The 19,229-nt window shown below is 40.7% G+C and overlaps 1 protein-coding gene across 2 annotated transcripts in view; it reads right to left on the bottom strand.

Moving 5' to 3' along the window:
* nfatc1 (nuclear factor of activated T cells 1) overlaps positions 1 to 19,229 on the bottom strand; it is a 47,950-nt gene that overhangs the window by 4,367 nt on the left and 24,354 nt on the right. Inside the window, exons 7-10 of one of the 2 annotated variants that reach the window (XM_044335529.1) lie at positions 17,472 to 17,527; positions 13,850 to 13,982; positions 10,482 to 11,114; positions 5,282 to 5,397 (exon numbers count right to left, since the gene is read on the bottom strand). In XM_044335529.1, coding sequence (XP_044191464.1) covers positions 5,297 to 5,397; positions 10,482 to 11,114; positions 13,850 to 13,982; positions 17,472 to 17,527 — 923 coding nt within the window. In that variant the 3' untranslated portion in view covers positions 5,282 to 5,296. The remainder of the gene's footprint in view (positions 1 to 5,281; positions 5,398 to 10,481; positions 11,115 to 13,849; positions 13,983 to 17,471; positions 17,528 to 19,229) is intronic. The other variant, XM_044335530.1, reaches the window with a different exon arrangement.

The following is a 19,229-nucleotide window of genomic DNA, read 5'->3' as shown; positions in this document are numbered from 1 at the left end:
GAGGGACGATTCCAGAAAATGTGATGGTGGTTTGCTCCTGCGCTTCCACAGGACCACCAGCAGGCATCTGATTAGTGTTACAGAAGAAACAAGTCACATTCTTCCAGCTGAATTCTCTCCAGGAGGGAGAGGATGTCATTAACCATCGTTGTCTACAGATCCTCTCCCATTCTTCCAGTATTATTGTGAAATCACCCTCTGGTTACCATCTTGCTTTAATATTCAGATTACGACCTCTTTTAAAATTTTCAAGAGCAAAATACAATTTAGATATTACTTTTTGGTAAATAGCATCTTTATAGGCTTTTTGAAAAATACCAAGGATTTCTTTTTCCATTGTGGTGTCATCTTTTGGAAATTTCTTGCCAACAAAATACCTAAAGTGATCCTTATTCTGCAGATTAAAGTTGTCCTTAGGGTCCTGGAAGCTCAAAACCATACCTTGATTTAAGAGTGTGCAAGACCATTTCCAGTCCAGCATCTAAACCTTGTGTCATATTTACTGGCCATGAAGTCTGGGTCATAGGCAAACCATTTGTGATTTCAGTCCTGTCCTTCAATTGGTGCCTTTTAATGAGTTCATTCTATATCTTTCGGGAGCTAATTATCCAAGGGTTATTGGCAACTGAAAGATGACTAGTTAATGAAGGGTCTCCGACAAACGTGTTAACTGGTAGTCCCTTCCCCACTAAGCTTTCTTTGTCTTTCACTATGATATATAGTTGGGTTTACACCAGTCAGCTAGTGGCCAAATTTGAGCTGCTCTATAAAAATCCCTCAGACATGGAAGGGCTAATCCACCTCTCTCCTTTGGTAGTTTTAGAGTTTTATATCTTACTCTTGGTTTCTTCCCAGCCCAAATAAATCAAGAAATAACTGTATCCCAGTCCAAAAAATACTCTTCTGATTTCTCAATAGGTACTGATTGTAATAAATACACAAGTCTTGGTAGGATATTCATCTTTACTAAATCTATACATGACCTAATATTTAGATAAAGAGTTAAATTCCATCTGTTAATATCTGCTATAATTTCCTTTTTGAGAGGGCCGTAATTCATTTCTTCTGATTTGGATACATCTATAGGCAAATAAATTCCCAGATATTTTACAAATTTCTTACCCCAGGGTTGATACCTCGAGTGAAGATACTGAGGGTGGTTATAGTGAATATTAAAGTTTCTTGCTCATTTAGTTTATAGCCAGAGTATGACCCATATCACAGGTAGACAGGCTGTTGGACTTGATAGATACACAAGAATGTCATCTGCAAATAAGGTTAGTTTTCGTTCCCTCCCTGCCATTTTTATACCTTTAATCATGTTGTTTTGTCTAATTCATTGTTCCAATGGTTCAATAAAAATTGTGAGTAGAAGTGGACTTAACAGGTGGCCCTGTCTTGTGGGTCTCTCTAACAGCTTCTAATGTCTTAATGATTGCTTGGCTAAACTCAAAATTCTCCACAACACTAAATAAGAATTTCCATCTAATCAAAAATCAAATCAGAATCAAAAGCATCGAAACCTGTCAGCACAGCCTGTATTTTATTTTGATTTATATGTCTAATCATTTATAAAGATATTCTGATGTTATCATGAGTCTGACATGACAGAACAAATCATGCTTGGTCCATGTTGATTACTTAGGGTACAATTTTCTTCAAATTTTCTTTGAAAATATTTTGGCAATGATTGAAGTTAACAATTTGTAATCAAGGTTTAGCACACTACATGGTCTGTAGTTTGCACAATCTAATTTATCTTTCCCTCCTTTGGGTATAACTGAAAAAATTGCTTCTTTTGATGAAGCTGGAGTTTCTCTTTTGTCAGAACCCAGTTGAATGTTCTTAGTAAAATAGGTGTCAGAGCCTCTTTCAGACTTTTATACCACTCCAAAGTGAATCCATCTGTGCTCGGGGATTTATTAACTTTCAATCTGGCTATAGCCGATTAAATTTCTTCTTTTGTTATCTGTGAGTGCTCTATTTTGATCTTCTGTAAGGGGTCCTTCATCTTATATATCGTGTTATCTACGTGTTGTTTTTGTAGTGGTGAACTGACAGACCTGCATGTATATTCCATATCCCCTAGATAAGTCCAACATAAACCTAGGGCTGGGATCCCCTGTAGGCTTTGCGCTTCTCCATCACCTCAAAGGCATAATCATGGTCGAAGAAAATCTGCTTGTTATTTATGTGAACTTTCTTCTTCCAAGCCAACTTCACAACGGTTTCTTTAACGTCAAACTGCTGGAAGTTTATAACGATGGACCTTGGAGTAGCATCGGGTCCTGGCTTCTCTGTCAAAGCTCTATGTGCGCGGTGAATTTGGAGGGACATACTGTCAAGTAAGGGGAACTCTGTAGTCAGCAAGTTTTCCGCAAACGTAATCATCAAGTTGCCCTTGGAGCCCTCAGGCACACCGCACATCCAAATGTTGTTTCTTCTGGATCTGCTTTCCAGATCGATCACTTTTTCCCGCAGCCTGCGTTGTTCTTTCAGCAGACATAGCAGAGCCTCTTTAGTTACAACGCTGCTTGCTTCCATATGTGAAATGCGCTCCTCTGCCTTGGTAATAGCCTGGCCTTGAGCTTGAAGCAACCTCAGATAGCTTCTGGTTAAGCTTGTATTTTAGTGTTGTCAGCTTTTCCTTCAAGTCTTTTCTTAAACCCCTTTGGAAATAGTCGTGTGTAGGCTATATCTTTTTTTAAAGTCATGGAGATCTTTAGAGATAGACATCATTTCACGGAGCAGGTCATCTCCAGGCTCAGTAGCTTCTTCTCTGCTAGCTAGCAAGATGCCATTTTCCTCGTCGAAGGGCTCCATTTGGTCTTTTTTCAACGTTAATTGTTCAGCAACCTGCTTTTTCAAACTCTTCTGACCTCTCTGTGATTCCCCTCCCACTCATTTCTCTCGCATCAAAGTTTTCAAGTAGGGTGTTGTTTTTAAGACCAATTGAGACAGAGTAAACTAACTATGTATCCACCTTGAGTATGGCTTATCTGGAAGTCCAGCTTCTCACATTTTTAATCAGCTTATAGGTTCAGGTTCAAGGCCCTTTCGCAGCTCTAAGGAGGATGAGAAATGTGAGAGGGGAAGGGGAACACCCCTGGAGCCAGCCCCGAGAAACCAAGCCAGCAGGCCGGGGGAGGAATTCCCTCTGACTGGACGCAGCCGAGTCTGGAAAAGCAGCCTGGAAACCTGAGATTCCCCTCCAAACAATGGACTTTTTTTTTTACGTTTATTTTCATCGCAGGCAGCGGTGCAGCCCTTCCCTCATTGACCCAACACTGGCACTGCTGCTTCCTACCAGAAATACCACTCACTTCCTATCACGAAAAAGATGACAGGGTGTACGTGCCTTGCAAAAATTCCACAGAGAAAAACTGTTTAGAAGTGCGCAGGAGGCTACCATGGTAAAAAACAAAACATAACAGTATCATCATCAGCTTAAGATAATAGAAAAATAACTGCGCAGGAACTCATAATAGCACAAACTAAAACTTATATAATGAGAAGGTTTCCATTGAAATCCCCTGAATTCTGATTGAAGCTGTTAAAAATTAACCCCGCATGTAAAGAGTGATATGTCACACTCACAGCATTTGAGTCATCTAAACATGAAGTTAATGACTCTGACTCACTGATTGACTGCTATTAATAAAGGAACAGGAAGATCTCTTGAGAGGTTTGATAACTGCAGCACGGCAGCGATCTCACATGAGTGTGTCACACAAACACATGGACACATTGAACCTATTATGTGACTATGAGGACAGGGTGCGATTCACAGCAATATGTCTTTGTGAAGAACTTGGCAGCGGGGAAGAAACTCGTCAAGGCAGTGGTGACATTTATATTCAGGTGCTCTAAATCACTTCCTCTTGATTCAGCTTAGGGCCAAGAAAGGGATGAACTCATCATTCAGGTTCAACATAGACACTTAGCATGTTTTATCCCACTTACTACGTGTTATGCATACTGTACTAAAAGTTTTTAGAACTTGGAGAGACTCCTTAAAGGCCCTAAAACGTGTTTTTTCAACAAGCTACATGAGCACACAATTTTCTGCTAACAGATTTTGTTATTTCAAATGAGATATTTCTGTTTTTGTCTTGTCTTCTATGCTTTGCTCATTAGTTTTAAGTGGGCAGAGCTCAGTTAGATAAAGGTAATGTTATATATTTACATTAATCAGTCAGAGTTTGCAAAATCTGAATGAAAATCTAACGACAGTGAGGTTGTTTACTAATGTTACTAATGTTGCCAGGCAACTGTCAATCAAATCTGATTAAATAACACCTACACAGTGCTGATGGAGGAGATTAGGTGAGTTTATGACTGTTAAAATCTTAATAAATAATAATTACAGGTATTTGTTTTGAACTTATTCACTTATTTAGCCATGAAAATGTAATGTCATATAGAATAATGCTACTATAACAGTGAACATTTTGTTGCCCTTGCATTTATTTGTTAAAGTAATAATAAGTGTAAATGGGGACTGTTTTGAAGACTTGGCAATGGTGCATTCAAGGACAGACATCTGACAAGTAAAATAAAACTGTCAAGCAAAAACTCTTTTAGGACAAGAGGTGACAATTAACCATAAAAATCTAAGTGCAGTTCAACTAATTCCAACAACAAAGATCATGAATATTTTGTTATTCAGCAACTGACTCTTAATGTTTTGACTGTCTGATTGTCCCTTAATGCACCACAAAGGTGAGTCTAGTCTGAGGTGAGTCTCTCATAGAATAAAGCAACTTTCATTAATAAATAGAGATGACGAGTTGATCATTGTGATGAATTAACGATCTCAAACATGTTTCAGGTCTCAGGCAACTTGACGTTGCTTGTGTACTGAAACAATGGCTGCCTCGAGGGTAGAAAAATCTTGTGTTTTATATGTAATGCAAATATGCTAAGCCACTGGTTTTGATCTGTATATTTATCTGTGTAATACATCATGGATAAATGTGTATCTCTTAGATATTCATACAGGGTGTACAAATCCTTGCGGCGGAGAAATCTCCTTCCTATGAGACTTGACTGAATCAGAGTTAAACTCCACAGACTTAAGTCTTTGTTTCATCAGGATTAGTTGCAACTCTGTTAACAGTAAGATTAGAAGGATCCATTTTTCTGTGTATATGGTAATGCAAGATGCTTTCTAACATACCTCACCATCAGGACAGCATACTGCCACCAGCCATGTGAATGTGAGAATATGACCAATATTACCATAAGACATACTTGAACTTGAAGAAATAAACACTCAAACCTCATCTCCACCCTCCTACAGTCTGTCGTTCCGCTGCCATGTGTGCTCTTCCCGACCCAGACTGAACTGACTGACCTCCTCTCCTCTATTTGATCTGGCTTTGACCTTCTGCGCATCTGGAGGTGGAAGGATATAATCTTTGAGTTCGAAACCTCAAGAGGACGTTATTACACCGACTTCTCAACGCGCACATCAAGCCAGGACGGCGGCTATAAATTCAGCACATCAAGACATCGTCAGACCTCCACATCATCACCTGTCCGGTAACTTTTAAAACCACGGGTGAATTATGGCGTTCAGATATTTTTCCTCACGCATCTTTATGCACCACATGTGGAGGAATAGCTTTCACATAATAATGAAACGGTAAAAAGACAGAATTCAATTGGATTCAGCAGTAAAACGTTATCTTTTATCCAACTGAGGCCACAGCATTTACTGTTTACATGCCCGTTGCCATGGCCCACTTTTCATTGTGCCGCCACATTTGATGTGGAGGATCTAATTGAAAAAAAAGTCAATCTATTGATCTCTAAGTGTGTTTACAACAAAGTCCTTAAAATAGGCACAGCACCAGTGTGACATCTGTGTCATGTGGCTCTCTGGTCACATTGATTTGCTCAGGCGACAAGTGATAGAGATGCTTCAAACACATCAGCGGCCACACTGAGCAGCATGGTAATCTCTGAGTCATTATTTTATTCAGGTAAAGTCTTAGGTCTTTGTGATTTTGATTTGATTTTGAGAAACCAAAATAATAACTTTTTAAACAATTATACTGTATGTAACCTTGAAAGAGATTATGTTCAGTCACTCTAAGGGTCTCTATTTTAAAAAATGAATTAAAACAGTTGAGAAATTAATCTCACAAGGTCCATTTTGTGGTGGTTCTGGAGGTTTAAATCATATAACATGATCTTCAGCAGTGGATGGAGTTTGCCCAGTTGTCATGTCCATTTTTTGAGCACTTAAGGGGCTGCTCTTTTCATATTGGTTTAAAAGCTGAGATCCATTTGTTCTTGATATGATCGTGATATGACTGAAAGCTCCAGAACAGCTACTAAATGGACCTTATGATGAAAGTATGAGACTGCTTTCTCAACTGATGTTTTCAATGTCACAAATGAACTTAAGCTTTTGAGCAAACACGGATGAGAAGTCCTTAAAGTGCTCAGGAAAATGGAAATTTGAACATCTACGTTTCCATGACAACTTAGTAAACTCCATCTGCTGATGAAGATTGTGTGATATGATTGAAAGCTCCAGAGAAGCTTCTAAATAGACCCGGTGGTGAGATTGTTTTCTTAACTATTGTTACTAAGGTCAAGAGTGAAATTTGAACCTCAGATTATCAAAAACAGTTTAGGATATATTATGAATATGCAGTATACTGTATACACATTATTTATGGTTATTAAAATAATGTCTAGATAGTGCCTTGTTATTAATGTAACATGAGGCACTGTGCTGTTAGTGAGCTCATTTCTTGTTCTATGTGGCTAAGTTTACAGTTATTTAAGCACAGGGAAGGTGGAGTTTGATATGAAGTAATCCAGGAACAGGTTTCCTGTTGCACGGAGGTCCACAGCAACTGGAGCCGACTGATACAGACCAGCTCTCCAACCAGGAAACCCCTGACAGACGAGGAACTCCCAAACAATTAGCAGGACAGCACTGTTTGCCTCATTAAGGGCTGAAACGTGTCAACATGATCTGAGCCTGTAATAACAGAGAACTACAGGAGAATCGATCATCTGGCGAGATATTCAACAGTCCCTGAACACTGTGGATAAATCAGATGAGAGACCAGAGCTGAGACAATGAGAGAAAAAAGGCTGGGGGGCAGAAAACACCACAAATCCCCCCGTTTACTGCCACGTCAAGTCCAGGCCACAAGCCACGAGATGTTCTTGGCCCACATAACGAGGCTCCTACTGGGTTACTGCAAGTCAGTCCCACAGAGCGGTTCTGTAGTTCACCACAGCTTTTGCCATTTTTTGTTTCTTTAAAACCCAGGTATTATTTCAAATGAGAATGTCTGAACTTTAGAAACTTTACGGGCCTTAAGACAAATGAATAATAGTAAAACAGCAGACAAGACGCAACATATTACATGAAAGTTCCCTCATACACCGACTAACCGGAAAAATGGGCCCTCTGTTGCAAAGTAACCCAGTTTAGTAATCTATCTACCTAATATTGTCATTCTGTTGCTCCATATTGTATTTTACACTTCTTATTTCTGTCGACTCTTGCGTACAACATCTATTGCATGTCTGTCCGCCTCTTTTATCGCTCTTCCCATTTGTTCCTTTTATCTTGTTGGGGGGAGTTTTTCCTTATCCAAATCGAGGGTCCTGAGAGGCAAACTTTGTGTCTTTTTTGGACTCTAACCTCAAGTCCTGTAATAAATATGATCCATGTGGAAGTTTTTTTTGTTTCTGACATTATGTGAGATAGGTGTTGATTCAAATCTATTGTATTTTTGCAGATTACAGTGTTGTTGTTTTGGATTTCTACTATTGTTGTTCCTACATATATGTAAATGAGGTGAACATATTACATACCCATAAAGTAGTCTCAGTAGTGGTATTTATAGTAGTATTAGGTACACAGGTGTGTGTATTTTTCTGGCCACTCACTATATTTAGAAATAATTGGCAACAATACTACGATGACGTGGATGTTCCAATACATGATAAACCTTTGCTATATTTTCTTCAAAGGTAGTTGCTATTTACTATTATTGCTTGGAGCAAGATTCTTGCAAGCTGTGGCTACAGATAATACGGGTAAATTGTGAGTTTTACTGCATCAAATCAAGCAGATTCCAGTTTTCAGACAGGTATTACACACAAATTTACTCTCGAATACTTTTCCTATGAGTAAAATATCTGGTCATCAATTGCACCGTTCTGACATATAACAAGGCCACAACACGCCGTAAAAAACGCATTTCGTAACGCCATTTGGCTCCGATCTGACTTCAGAATGCACATGTTTTGCTCATGTTACCTCACCATGGACAAAAGTCTATGGCACACTACTGTGCAGTATAACGTATGGCTTTGGCCACCTCTTGCAGACGTTTATCTGAGCCAAAGGGAAGCATGCAAACCTCTCCAGTCAGCAAGTTTTATGGCAGCGTGGCCAGTCTCCATCTCCCTCAGCCTCAGCAGCAGAGGAGTTAAGACTGTGCGCCCTGCAGCCTATAGCTCCGGCTCGGGGCCAGACAGCATGATTCAGACTTTCCATGAGCAGACATGTTTGTAACCTGTGAAGGGGACGGTGTGAAAAAATGTTTAACAGAGCGGGGACTCTGATGAATTTGAGAGGGCTGTACAAACAGAGATAAAAGACAAAAACAGCACCGCTTGATGTGGGAGATCAAAAACATCTGACTGTGTCACCTTCATTTATGAATTAAGTTTACTGTGGCTATTTAACACGATAAGTGGGTTAAACATCACATTATGACAATTAAATTTAAGTGCATTACATTAAATAAATGGCAACAATTAATGTTTGGTTTCTCAAAGGAATGTACAGATCATTGCAGACTAAATTGCAGCCCACAAACCCTATTTACAACAAATATTTTCAGTGACAATCAATGTCTCAGCCCTTTAAAAGTCTCATATCGTTGTCTGAGTTTTAATGACCATGGCCAACAAGAAATTACAGTAACAGTAACATCACACCTGAGTGAGGCTATAAAGCAAAAAGGCGTATCAAACTCTGCCAAAGGTTTTAATGAAGTGAGAAGCCACATTAAGATTGGAATGCTTAGCAAAATTTCCTTCAATTTGCCAATGAAAACAAGTGTAATTGGGGGCCCAGCTGCTAAGAAATATCCATTATGGTTATGGTGGCGTACTTATACACTTTGATTTTTTTTTTTTTTTTTTTTTGCTTTAACTACACCTGGTTTGAACGTAAACAGCCTCTAGAGACGCCAGCAGTGGTGGCACCAGTCTGAACATAATTACAAATCAACTCTCCACTGACACAGAGCTAGCCAGCCAAATATCCCCGCAGACAGAGCTAACAAGTGTTAATGTATTTACCCAGACTTTTCAAAGGAAGTGGCATGGGAGCAGTCTGAGTTCTGCGTCTGCGGCCCAACAACAGCGTCTCATTCGCCATCGTCAGGAAGCTCGGCCAGATGATTCAGCAGGGGCTCTGGTGACGGATCAAAGCTGCTCTGTCCGCTGATAGCTGCTGGTTAGTGTTTCTTTATCTACTGCACTGCTTTCCTCCCCGGGACTTACACAGAGCCAGGCGCTGTTTTTTCATGCCCCGAGGAAGATCATTTATCCAATTTATTTCAAATCACCACAGCGCAGAGCACACGGCCCCCGAACCTCAGTGGTGAGCACAGCGGCCCAGACCAGTGAGATCATAAAGTTTGTGCTCCTAAAATCCTGCTCTTGCAGTCTCTCTGAGATAAATACAGGAGGGTCACAAAAAAAAGTGCATTTATTTTATCAGTGAGCTTTGAGAAAGCTTGTCTCATTCATGGTTTAAAGCCAAATATATCAAACGTTGGACCACCAGCTGTCTTTGATCTAATTACCTCAGAAGTTAGACGGCAAAGAAAGCTGACAGCAATGGAGAGAAGAAACACAGCTACCACAAAAGTGAGAGTATTCATAAAGGGATATAAAACAATGTATGACTTTTGATAGCCTCTATTCAAGAGAAATAGGAAATACAACAGCAGTGATAAACCTTTCATCACTCCCACAACAATAAATAACATTTTCCCAAAGTAAGTGAAAAACACCTACCAATGAGGTTAAGTATCACCATGCTGACATAACTGATTTGTTATTTTGTGTTTTTTGGCCTTCATATGTAAAAACACAATGTTAAAATGTTTGTGGCTTGTTTGTAGGATTGTCCTCCATCAAGAAAAAGTTTGTAGTCTTTAAACAACATTGAGTGAGCGTGCTAACTGAGTTTTGTAATCCAAAGTCCTCAGCTCCTGGCAAAGTGATCGGTGAGTCATGCAGTATGATATTGATCAAAAATGCTATCAGCACCTGCAGACATATTATGGTCATTTTGTGCTGGAGCACAATAAAAACCTTATTGTCTATTTAATTAGGGGGTTGGACTGGTTGTTCGTTTTATAATGTTTTCCATGTCCTGGATTAGAAAAATATTTTTGTATAATAATAAAAACAGTTTCACTCACCATCATCAAGGTACATCTGGTCCAGCTCTTGTGGTTCTTGTTTGATGCTGACAGCCAGCGAGGGGGGGCTGCCGTCCTCCTGCAGGGAGGAGCGCCCCCTCTCTGGCACCTTAGGGTGCTGCTGGGCGCCGGGGCTGGTGCTGCCGCTGACTGGCTGAGGGGTCATGCAGTGGGCTGGAGAGAAGGGCGCCTCGGGGCCTGTGCCTGGGGTGGAGGGCTGCGAGGCCGGGGAGGAGGAGGCGCTGCTGGGTGGGTAGAGGTTGGGCGGCTGGTAGCGCCCGGGTGTCTCCTGGATGATGGAGACGTGCGGGATCGGGGACTGCGGGCCTGGGTGTTGGACTGCTGGGCCGGCAGAGAGGCACTTGGAGAAGGGCGGTGGTGACAGGTCGTGCAGTTTGGGGCTGGCGCTCGGGGAGGAAGAGGAAGGCAGCGAGGAGGGCTTTGCTGCCAATCTCTGCTGACTGACAGAGTAAGCCCCTCCCACCACACATGGCCTGAGGTCAGAGGTCATCATCGGGGTCATGACCTGTGGGGGGAAATATGGCTTTGGGTGCAAAGACAGGCTGGGTCCACGCTGGGCACACACCAGAGGGGCGTTGTAGTCGTCATGTGGCTCTGTCTTTATTGTTGGCACTGTGGGAGAAGGAGGAAAAACAGAAGGAAAAGCTAAATGAGTAAACACATATTCCAACCTTCCTGCAAGTGTGAGTGAGTGAGTGGGTTTGTGGCTAGGAAACACACTGCCAAACAAACACTCTCATCAATGAGACTCTGTGTCTGGGCCTGAGCTCTCCCACCCTGCTGAAAATATTCACAAAACTAGAAAAAAGAAGGAAAAAAGGGATGACTCATCAACACGAGAAACATCCAGCTGCTTCTATAATAAAAGGGTCTATTTTCTTTGGATCTTGCTCTACTGCTAATATCCATTAAATGTGCGATATGAAATATGCAACAGCAGCTTCATACTCAGCAGGGTTCAGCAATTTAAAATAAATTACTGCTCGCTCATTGAGACAAAGCAAAACAACGAAGTTTAACTGGACGTGAAAGCTGCTTTAAGCACAAGATGTGGCTGAAAAAGACAAAATGGTGGCTTCGGGGTGTTTGAGGATTGTGGTGAATGCACAAACGAGGACCAATGCTGAGTTTAAATGAGGCAGGACTTGTTCTCAGTCGCTGAGATCTTGGCCACCCGTACAGATTCCAGCACAGAACATGTTGGACACCACGTTTTAAAATGTGGACCGTCAATCTGCTGCAGCTCATGACATGACATCAATCTTATATAACAAGCATTTCAGTGCCGTTACAACCAAACAACAGCACGGCTCTGACCCTGAGCTTCATCACTGCATCACTAAACTGGATCTATTTCTTCTTTTCATGGCTGCGGTGAAGCTGTTTCAGATTATAATATGAAGCATGTGCTTGAAATCAAAGCCGATGGATTAAATTACTTTATTCCTCTCTGTGATTCTTGGTGCACTTTCTAAATTTTTTTACTGATGCACGCAGTTAGTTGTTCTTTATCTGCGTCTTCTTTTGTTGTTCTTCTGTATTTTGCGATTCTGCTTGTTCAGGGAAATCTCTTGAAAAAGATAATTTTAATCTTTCTGGGTGTACCAAGCTAAAAAAGGTGCCTCATTATACTAAAAAAAGAGTGAAACTAGGACGCGTCATGCCTTACTGAAGCCTCCACTGTCAACAACTGTAAAAGAGGAACTGTGATGAGATGGTTACACCAACCGCAGGACTAAAATAGCACATGCACCCCTATTTTGGGCCTGTTTGGAGGAAGTGTGTCTGTCTGCCTGTGGAGGATAGGCAGATGCACCAGCACAGAAAAGAGCAGAAGAAGTGCAAATGTTTGTCTTGCCACAAAAGAGAGCCTGCCCTTGGGTTTCCGGAGTGTGAAAATCAGCCGTGTGTGCTGTATGTCCCAAAATAAATCTGTTGTTTTAGTACAAGCTGTTGTAACACCTGCTGCTGCTGCAAAAAAGGTTAACATGACGTGATTTTTAAAAAGTAGGAAAAACTGAATTTCATTTAAATCTCATTATTGAAAAAAAAAACGGGCTTTTGATCATTTTTTCCACCTACGTTTTCACTCAACTTGTTTGAAACTTTTCACTGACTTTCTCCTTTTCTGCGGCAGATCGTATTGTTCATCCAGCCGGCTTGTTGCCTTAATGGCGCTCGCTCACCCTTTAGGATGAGACACTGACCAGACTAGCTGTCCCCCCCCCCCCCCCCCGAGTTCGTTCCCTCCCTTACGCTCCCTGCATCCAGAGGACAATGCTCCACTTTCACAGCGGGGCACTCCGTCGCCCACGTACAGGGCTGGGCCAGCTCAGTTGAATCAGAGCTTTGAACCACCCACCCACTGGATGCTCGCTCCAACCCCGAAGTGCAATTAGCAGTGGTTTTTACATTTCAGTTGGTGGGTCAGTGTTTATATTTAGCTTGGCAAAAGGTTCTCTATTCAAATAACATGCTTTTCCCATGCCCCTTTCCCCACCCTTGTGTGTCCAGTCACTGCAGTGTTCATGTAGCTACAGGTATGGAAAAGAACAGATTTTATAGTTGTTTTTTTTTTTGTTTTTTTTTTTTACAATGGGGGAATAATAGCATTGCTTTGTTCCTCCCTAGCAAACCACCAGACAAGGGAGCATACAAACTGTTTGTTCTCTTCTTCAGATGTGAAATGCTGGTGAAAATGTTTCTAATTAGTCTGGGATATGAAAGGAAAAGGGCAGACTGCGAGTGGCGAAGTGTCGGGGTGATGACAGGAAAGTAAAAGAAAGACAGGATAAGTGAGTAGCAGTAAAGGTTAGAGGTTAAATGGAAGTTATTTTCCCTTTTATTGTGACAAATAGTTATGACTCTTGTACGAAGCCCTCACAGTCAAAGTTTCTCAGTTTGCCAGCCCCACTAAACTCAACTGAATGAAACTATTTGGTGTATCAGTATCTATGATCAACAACATGTTTGAATGGCAGTGTTGTTGGCCTCGTCCTCGTTCTTGAAATATCATATCTTAAGACTATTTCTAACTTGATTTAGATCCTGGATTAACAATGGGAGATAATACAAATCTTTTCCAGTTGTAAAATCACAGCGAGGGGCAGTTCAAAATATCTTGTATGACTGGTGCATTTTTATTAAGTCAAAAAATCAGCAGCTTCATTCTTGTTTTCCACAGTAATCCTTCTTTGGGAGAGACATTGAACTCACCAGAACACCCATGTGCTCTGTTAAAGTGTCAAGCAAATAACCCAACAAACCCCAAACTGTTACCTGCTCATTTACTGTTAGTTAAGCTTAATTAAGTAAGCTGTAAATGCATATGAAGTGGAGATCTTTACCACTGGCAGGAACGTAGGTGAAGCGCTGATACTGGCTTCTTTTCCTCTTGCCGTTGCAGACGTAGAAGTTCACGTGGACGGGAGTGGAGAGTCTTTGGTTCCGATAGGGAGGGATTTCAATCAGGAGCGAATTCTGCAACACAAAATTGACTTTTGACTAAAACTGAGTTATGCATTCTTATGGTTTGTGTGGTTGCAAATGTAACTCAGAAAAAAAAGATGATACACAAGGCAATTTTTGTTGGTAATAAAAAGGCTACTTGAGGACTTTATCCATCACTTGCTCTACTTCCTAGATTAAATTTATATATATCCTAAGTCAGTACATACTGTATTAAAGTAACAGACTTGTATTTTGCCAAATGGTAACATTAAATCAACATCTAGCTCTCTTTTCCTTCAAAAAACAGACTGAAAGTAAAGTAAGTTGTGTGTTTTGGGTGGGGGGAATGAAATCTGAAAATCTGGTTGTAATCCTCAACGAACCACAAAGAGACCATGAAGTGAGGTTATAGAGAACCATGGTTGTTTGCACAGTGAATAACTCAGCTGATGTGAATAAACTGAAGTCGGGAGTGTCCAGATAGTTTATTTCCCCAGCAGAGCTTCCTGCTGTCTGAGGAGAGAGTGAAGGTTCAGCTTGTGGCCATATCAGTCCCACATGTGTGTGTGTGTTTGTGAGCATGTGTGTGTGTGTGTGTGTGTGTGTGTGAATATATATAGAGTGTGTTGGAGGTGCTGCTCAGTAGCCAGGGAGGAAGTCATCTGTCTACAAAACTGTGCTTTGGAGGATGGCTGGCCCTGACATGTACAGGTGAGAGCTGACACACGTTATATTAAATCACTACAGTCGTAAAGTCAAGTAAAGCCAGATGAGGCTTTTCTACTTTTCTTTTTTGCCGCAAGCCTTCTGTCCTTCAGAGGATTAGCTGATAAAAACTCTGGAAACGGTTCACCATTTGCACTGCGCTAAAGCGTAACTGTGTCCAGGCTGAACAGGAATATTTCCAAAGTTTCACTGGTCGCTAGTGTCCAAACTTTTTATTTACAAGTATTCATGAAAAACATGCAGGCTTATTTTTGAATCAAAAAACATACACGGGTGAAATAATTCACTCGCTTTTGAAAATTTTATATGCACATGTGTTGTATTGTAAAAATATCTCATCCCACTGAGGTCTATGTGGACCTCTAATTTGTGTAAAAAGCATGAAAATCACCAAAACTTGCGCAGAGATGTTGTTAGCTGACAAAAGTAATTTATCTCATATGGAAGGAAGAACAAGGGTGACAAATTGAGCATGGAGGAGCGTTTTTTGGACTCCTCCACACCATTTATCTAAGTTCATGTAAGCAATCTGATGTATCTAATTGAAAATAATTCTAAAATGAATAATAAATCATCTAAATCTTTTCTCCTCTGGGTAAAGGTCAGTTTGTGCAGGTGACAGAGACGGTGAGGTATTCTGAATTTGCGGTTTGGTCTGTGTTGTGGTGCAACAGCAGAGGTTAAACTGGCCAAAGCAGCGTCAGTGTTTAAAATGGGACCAATCCAGCAGACTGGGCTGAGTGGGGAGGGAGGGAGGGATGGAGGGAGGAGCGAGGCCCTATTGTCTATTCAAGCAGACAGATGTGTCCCAGCAGTTACTCTGTGTGTGTGTGTGTGTGTGTGTGTGTGTGACAGAGATGGAGTGTGTGTGTGTATGTGTGTGAGTGTGTGTGTGGCGTATATGTGTTTTGCAATAGGAAGACACTGGGAGCAGGTGCAGCGCTTCACATGTAGACACCCACTAATCCCCTCGTCTATCTCCCAGACTCCCACTACATCTCTCTCTCTCTCTCTCCCTCTCTCTCTCTCTCTCTGCCTCTGTGTGTCTCTCTCTCTCCTCCGGCTGTCCCAGGCCAAGACAGGACACGCTGCCAAGCTTAAACTCCCACAGGTTGAAGGTTGAACTTTTGAAAACCTTTCCACACGTTTCAAACACAACACTGCTGTTTCCCCCGGAGGGCTTCTGCCCCGGGGCGAGAAAATCTACAGTCATGCTATCGTTACACTTCTCTCTCTCTCAGTGTGTGTGTGTGTGTGTGTGTGTCCTTGATTTTGTGTACACCAGTGTGTGTCAACATATTTGTTTCAATCTAACTCTGGGACAATACAACAAATGGGAACATTTATGTTAATATTGTCTATGGTGCAGAGAGGCAGTTGTGTGTACATCTTATCATACAGGCCAGGTGCAGGATTCAATGAATGGATTAAAAAAGCTCCCAAAACTTTATACTGTTGCCTTTTTTTCAGACCAATTAAGTTTTAATCCAGTGTACAGACACTCTCCATCTTTCTTACAATACTGTATATGGTACCTTATCAATCTAAATATAGAAGAAGATTTTAAAATCTAAATTAAATAAGAAGACATCAGACTAAAAAATGATACCACTGGAGACAATTCAGATACCGTAAATTCTTCTTCTTCATTAATCTTAGTGTGTGATTAGCTTTGGATCAATGCTGGATTTCAAATTTTCAATTTAATTTAGATGAGATGAAACAAAATGAGACTGAGTTAAATTCATACTTTATGCAACTAGAGCGGAATAAAGAATGAGTATATTGGGTTAATAGGAGGTTACAGGAATAGTGCAACATTTTGGGAAAGACATTTATTCGCTTTCTTGCCAAGAAAGAAGAGAAAATATCTGTATTGTAAATATAAAGCTACAGATGAGAGAAGGTTAGCCTAGCTTAGCATAAAGACTGGAAACGGGGGGAAATGGCTAGCCTGGCTCCGTCCAAAAGGGAGAAAAAAATAAACCCACCAGTATCTCTAAATTTAACTAAATAACATGTTATATCTTGTGTGTTTAATCCGCACAAAAACTGAAGTATAAAAACAACACGTTGTGGTTTTACAGGAAGTTAAGTTTTTTTGTTGTTTTTTTTTAATTGTTTTTAATTATTTTATCTTGACTGTTATGTTTTGGATTTTATTTACTTTTGTTTACTGTAAAAAAAACTATGTAACTTTGTGCTAAGTGCTATATAAATAAAGTTATCATTATTACTATTTCCTGGCGGGGTGCAGTGACTTCCTGTAGTCTTATCGTCACCATGAGGTTGCCAGGCAACAAGCTGCAACGCAACAAGAGGTTACTTTTGCTGCCATGAAATTGTCCAGCGAGCTGTTTCCCTCTGCTTCCAGTCTTCATGCTAAGCTAAGCTAACTGTCTGTCTAACCTGTAGCTTCATATTTAGCACACAGATATGAGAGTAGTGACGATCTTCTCATCTAACTCTCAGCAAGAAAGTGAAAAAGCATATTTCCCCAAATGTCAAACTATTCCTTTGAGATAAAACCGGAAAAGGGTGATATCAAAGGACATATTTACTGCACATTTAGATTTATGACGTCATTGTTACTGTGAGTCTTCGCCAGACCGAGTGGAGCTTCATTCATTCTCAGCTGACTTGATTTAGACATCAAATTTTAATGTGGTGATAGAAAAGTCCTGACTGAGTTTGGTTAAAATGATTTAGAACAGCTGCTTTGTCCTTTTGTCTGCTTTCATCCTGAAATGAGACCAGATTCGTTACAATAATAATGTCATATGTATCACTTACAGGCTTTGAGGCGTCTTTGTCAACCTTGGCCTCGGTCTCCCAGAGGTGGTGACCATCTAGAAGAAGAAGAAGAAAAAAAAAAAGAGAGAGAGAGAAGAAGAGTTTTGTTTTGTTATAACAAATCAGAAAGTAATCCACCTACTTGGCTCCCAACAGAAATGAAGAAATGGAATGAGTGTTGTTATTATTATCTGTTACATCAGTGATATATAAAACAGCTACGGAGAGCCAAGGGTATCGCAAACGTCATACTGTCTGACCCGCAGCTCATGAGCTCATATCCTCAGTCTAACAAACCTGAGACAGAAAGGAGAGAGACGACAAACTCACAGAGAGACAGACACAGACAGAGAGAGAGAGAGAGAGAGAGAGAAATCTGATGCAATCCTTAAAAAAAACTAGTCATACCAAAGGGATGAGCGACATCTTTTGTGGATGAGAGAAACCTTGACTTCATCGCTGTGTGGAATCCCAACATGCTCGAGCAGCTGGTGGGCTCGTTAATGCAGAACGACTGGAAACTGACAACTTGCCTCAACGTTCAGACTTCTTATTTCTTATGTTCTCATAGGAATCTTTCTGTTATCCCCATATAATGATGGCTAAAATAGCATTGGTATTCTGGTAATGTGTTTTTTTTTTTCTTAAACTTGCCACAATAAAGAGGTTTTCCCATCAGGCAATAAAATGGGGCATCATATGAGCTGTTGTAAAACACAGCCTTGCTAAAAATACGAAGCAAGTTTGATATGTCATTCTGTCCAATGAGGTGAGCAAAACTATATTTTTACCGATTTGTGTGACACAGAAGGAAACCATTGCAATTTCTTTACACCACTGACTCATTAACAAGGCTGTAAAAAGACATTAAATGACTGTGAAAATGAGTTTACGTGGAAAGGAAACTGCCGTTTAAAGAAAAAAGGTTCAGCCGTGGCCAAATTTCTTGAAGAAAATTAACTGAGATATGTGCCGTGTTGCTCAACAGGCTGTCTGCAGTTTGATAAGTGGAGCTTTTGAATTGAGGCAGACAGCGCAGCGCAGATGGATAAGGTACCGCTCGTTGATGTAGAGAGGAGTTGTGAGGTGGCAGAGATGGAGGAGGTGAAGCTTGGCAATGACAGCTTCTATTATGTCTGAGAAGACACAGGAAACCTGCACACCCTCTCTCACTTTCCCTTTACTTTCCCTCCCTGTCTGTCAACTGTGGATTGGATTTTAAGCTGCTGCACTCCTGAAAGAATTATCGCATTTGTTGAGTATAATCTTGAAGAGAGAGGGGCTCAACTACTCGAAAGGGAGGAAAAAAAACACACAAGACAACAAATAAAAAACAAACAAAAAAACAATTTTGCTGCCAAATCTCTGTCTCATCAAGTTTGTGAGAGCTCTGAAGAGATTTGTGCACAGAAGTTCTTTGGACAGAAATATTGTCAGTATAGCAAAAGACTATAAATCAGGGATCAACTGAACACTGAACTGTTGACTCTGGAGGCCTGTTGTCAAAATCACAAAAAATCAAGAGGCTGCATACAGACTTTTTGGAGTACATTTAATTTTGTCACTTTTCCAGTGCACCTGCTGAGAATTAGTATGTAGCATGGAATTGGGACACAGTTATGGTCTAAGTATCCAAATTTTTTGACAAGATTTTCTCCAGACGTCTGTGAGTCTGCTAGACTGACAATTTCAGCAGCACTCAGGAGGCTTTTTAACATGATATCCCTACCCATTTACCATTTAAATGTTTCACTGTGC

Source organism: Thunnus albacares, chromosome 19, assembly GCF_914725855.1.
Source record: "Thunnus albacares chromosome 19, fThuAlb1.1, whole genome shotgun sequence".
Classification (NCBI taxonomy): domain Eukaryota; kingdom Metazoa; phylum Chordata; class Actinopteri; order Scombriformes; family Scombridae; genus Thunnus; species Thunnus albacares.
This window is presented reverse-complemented; position numbering and strand designations above follow the sequence as displayed.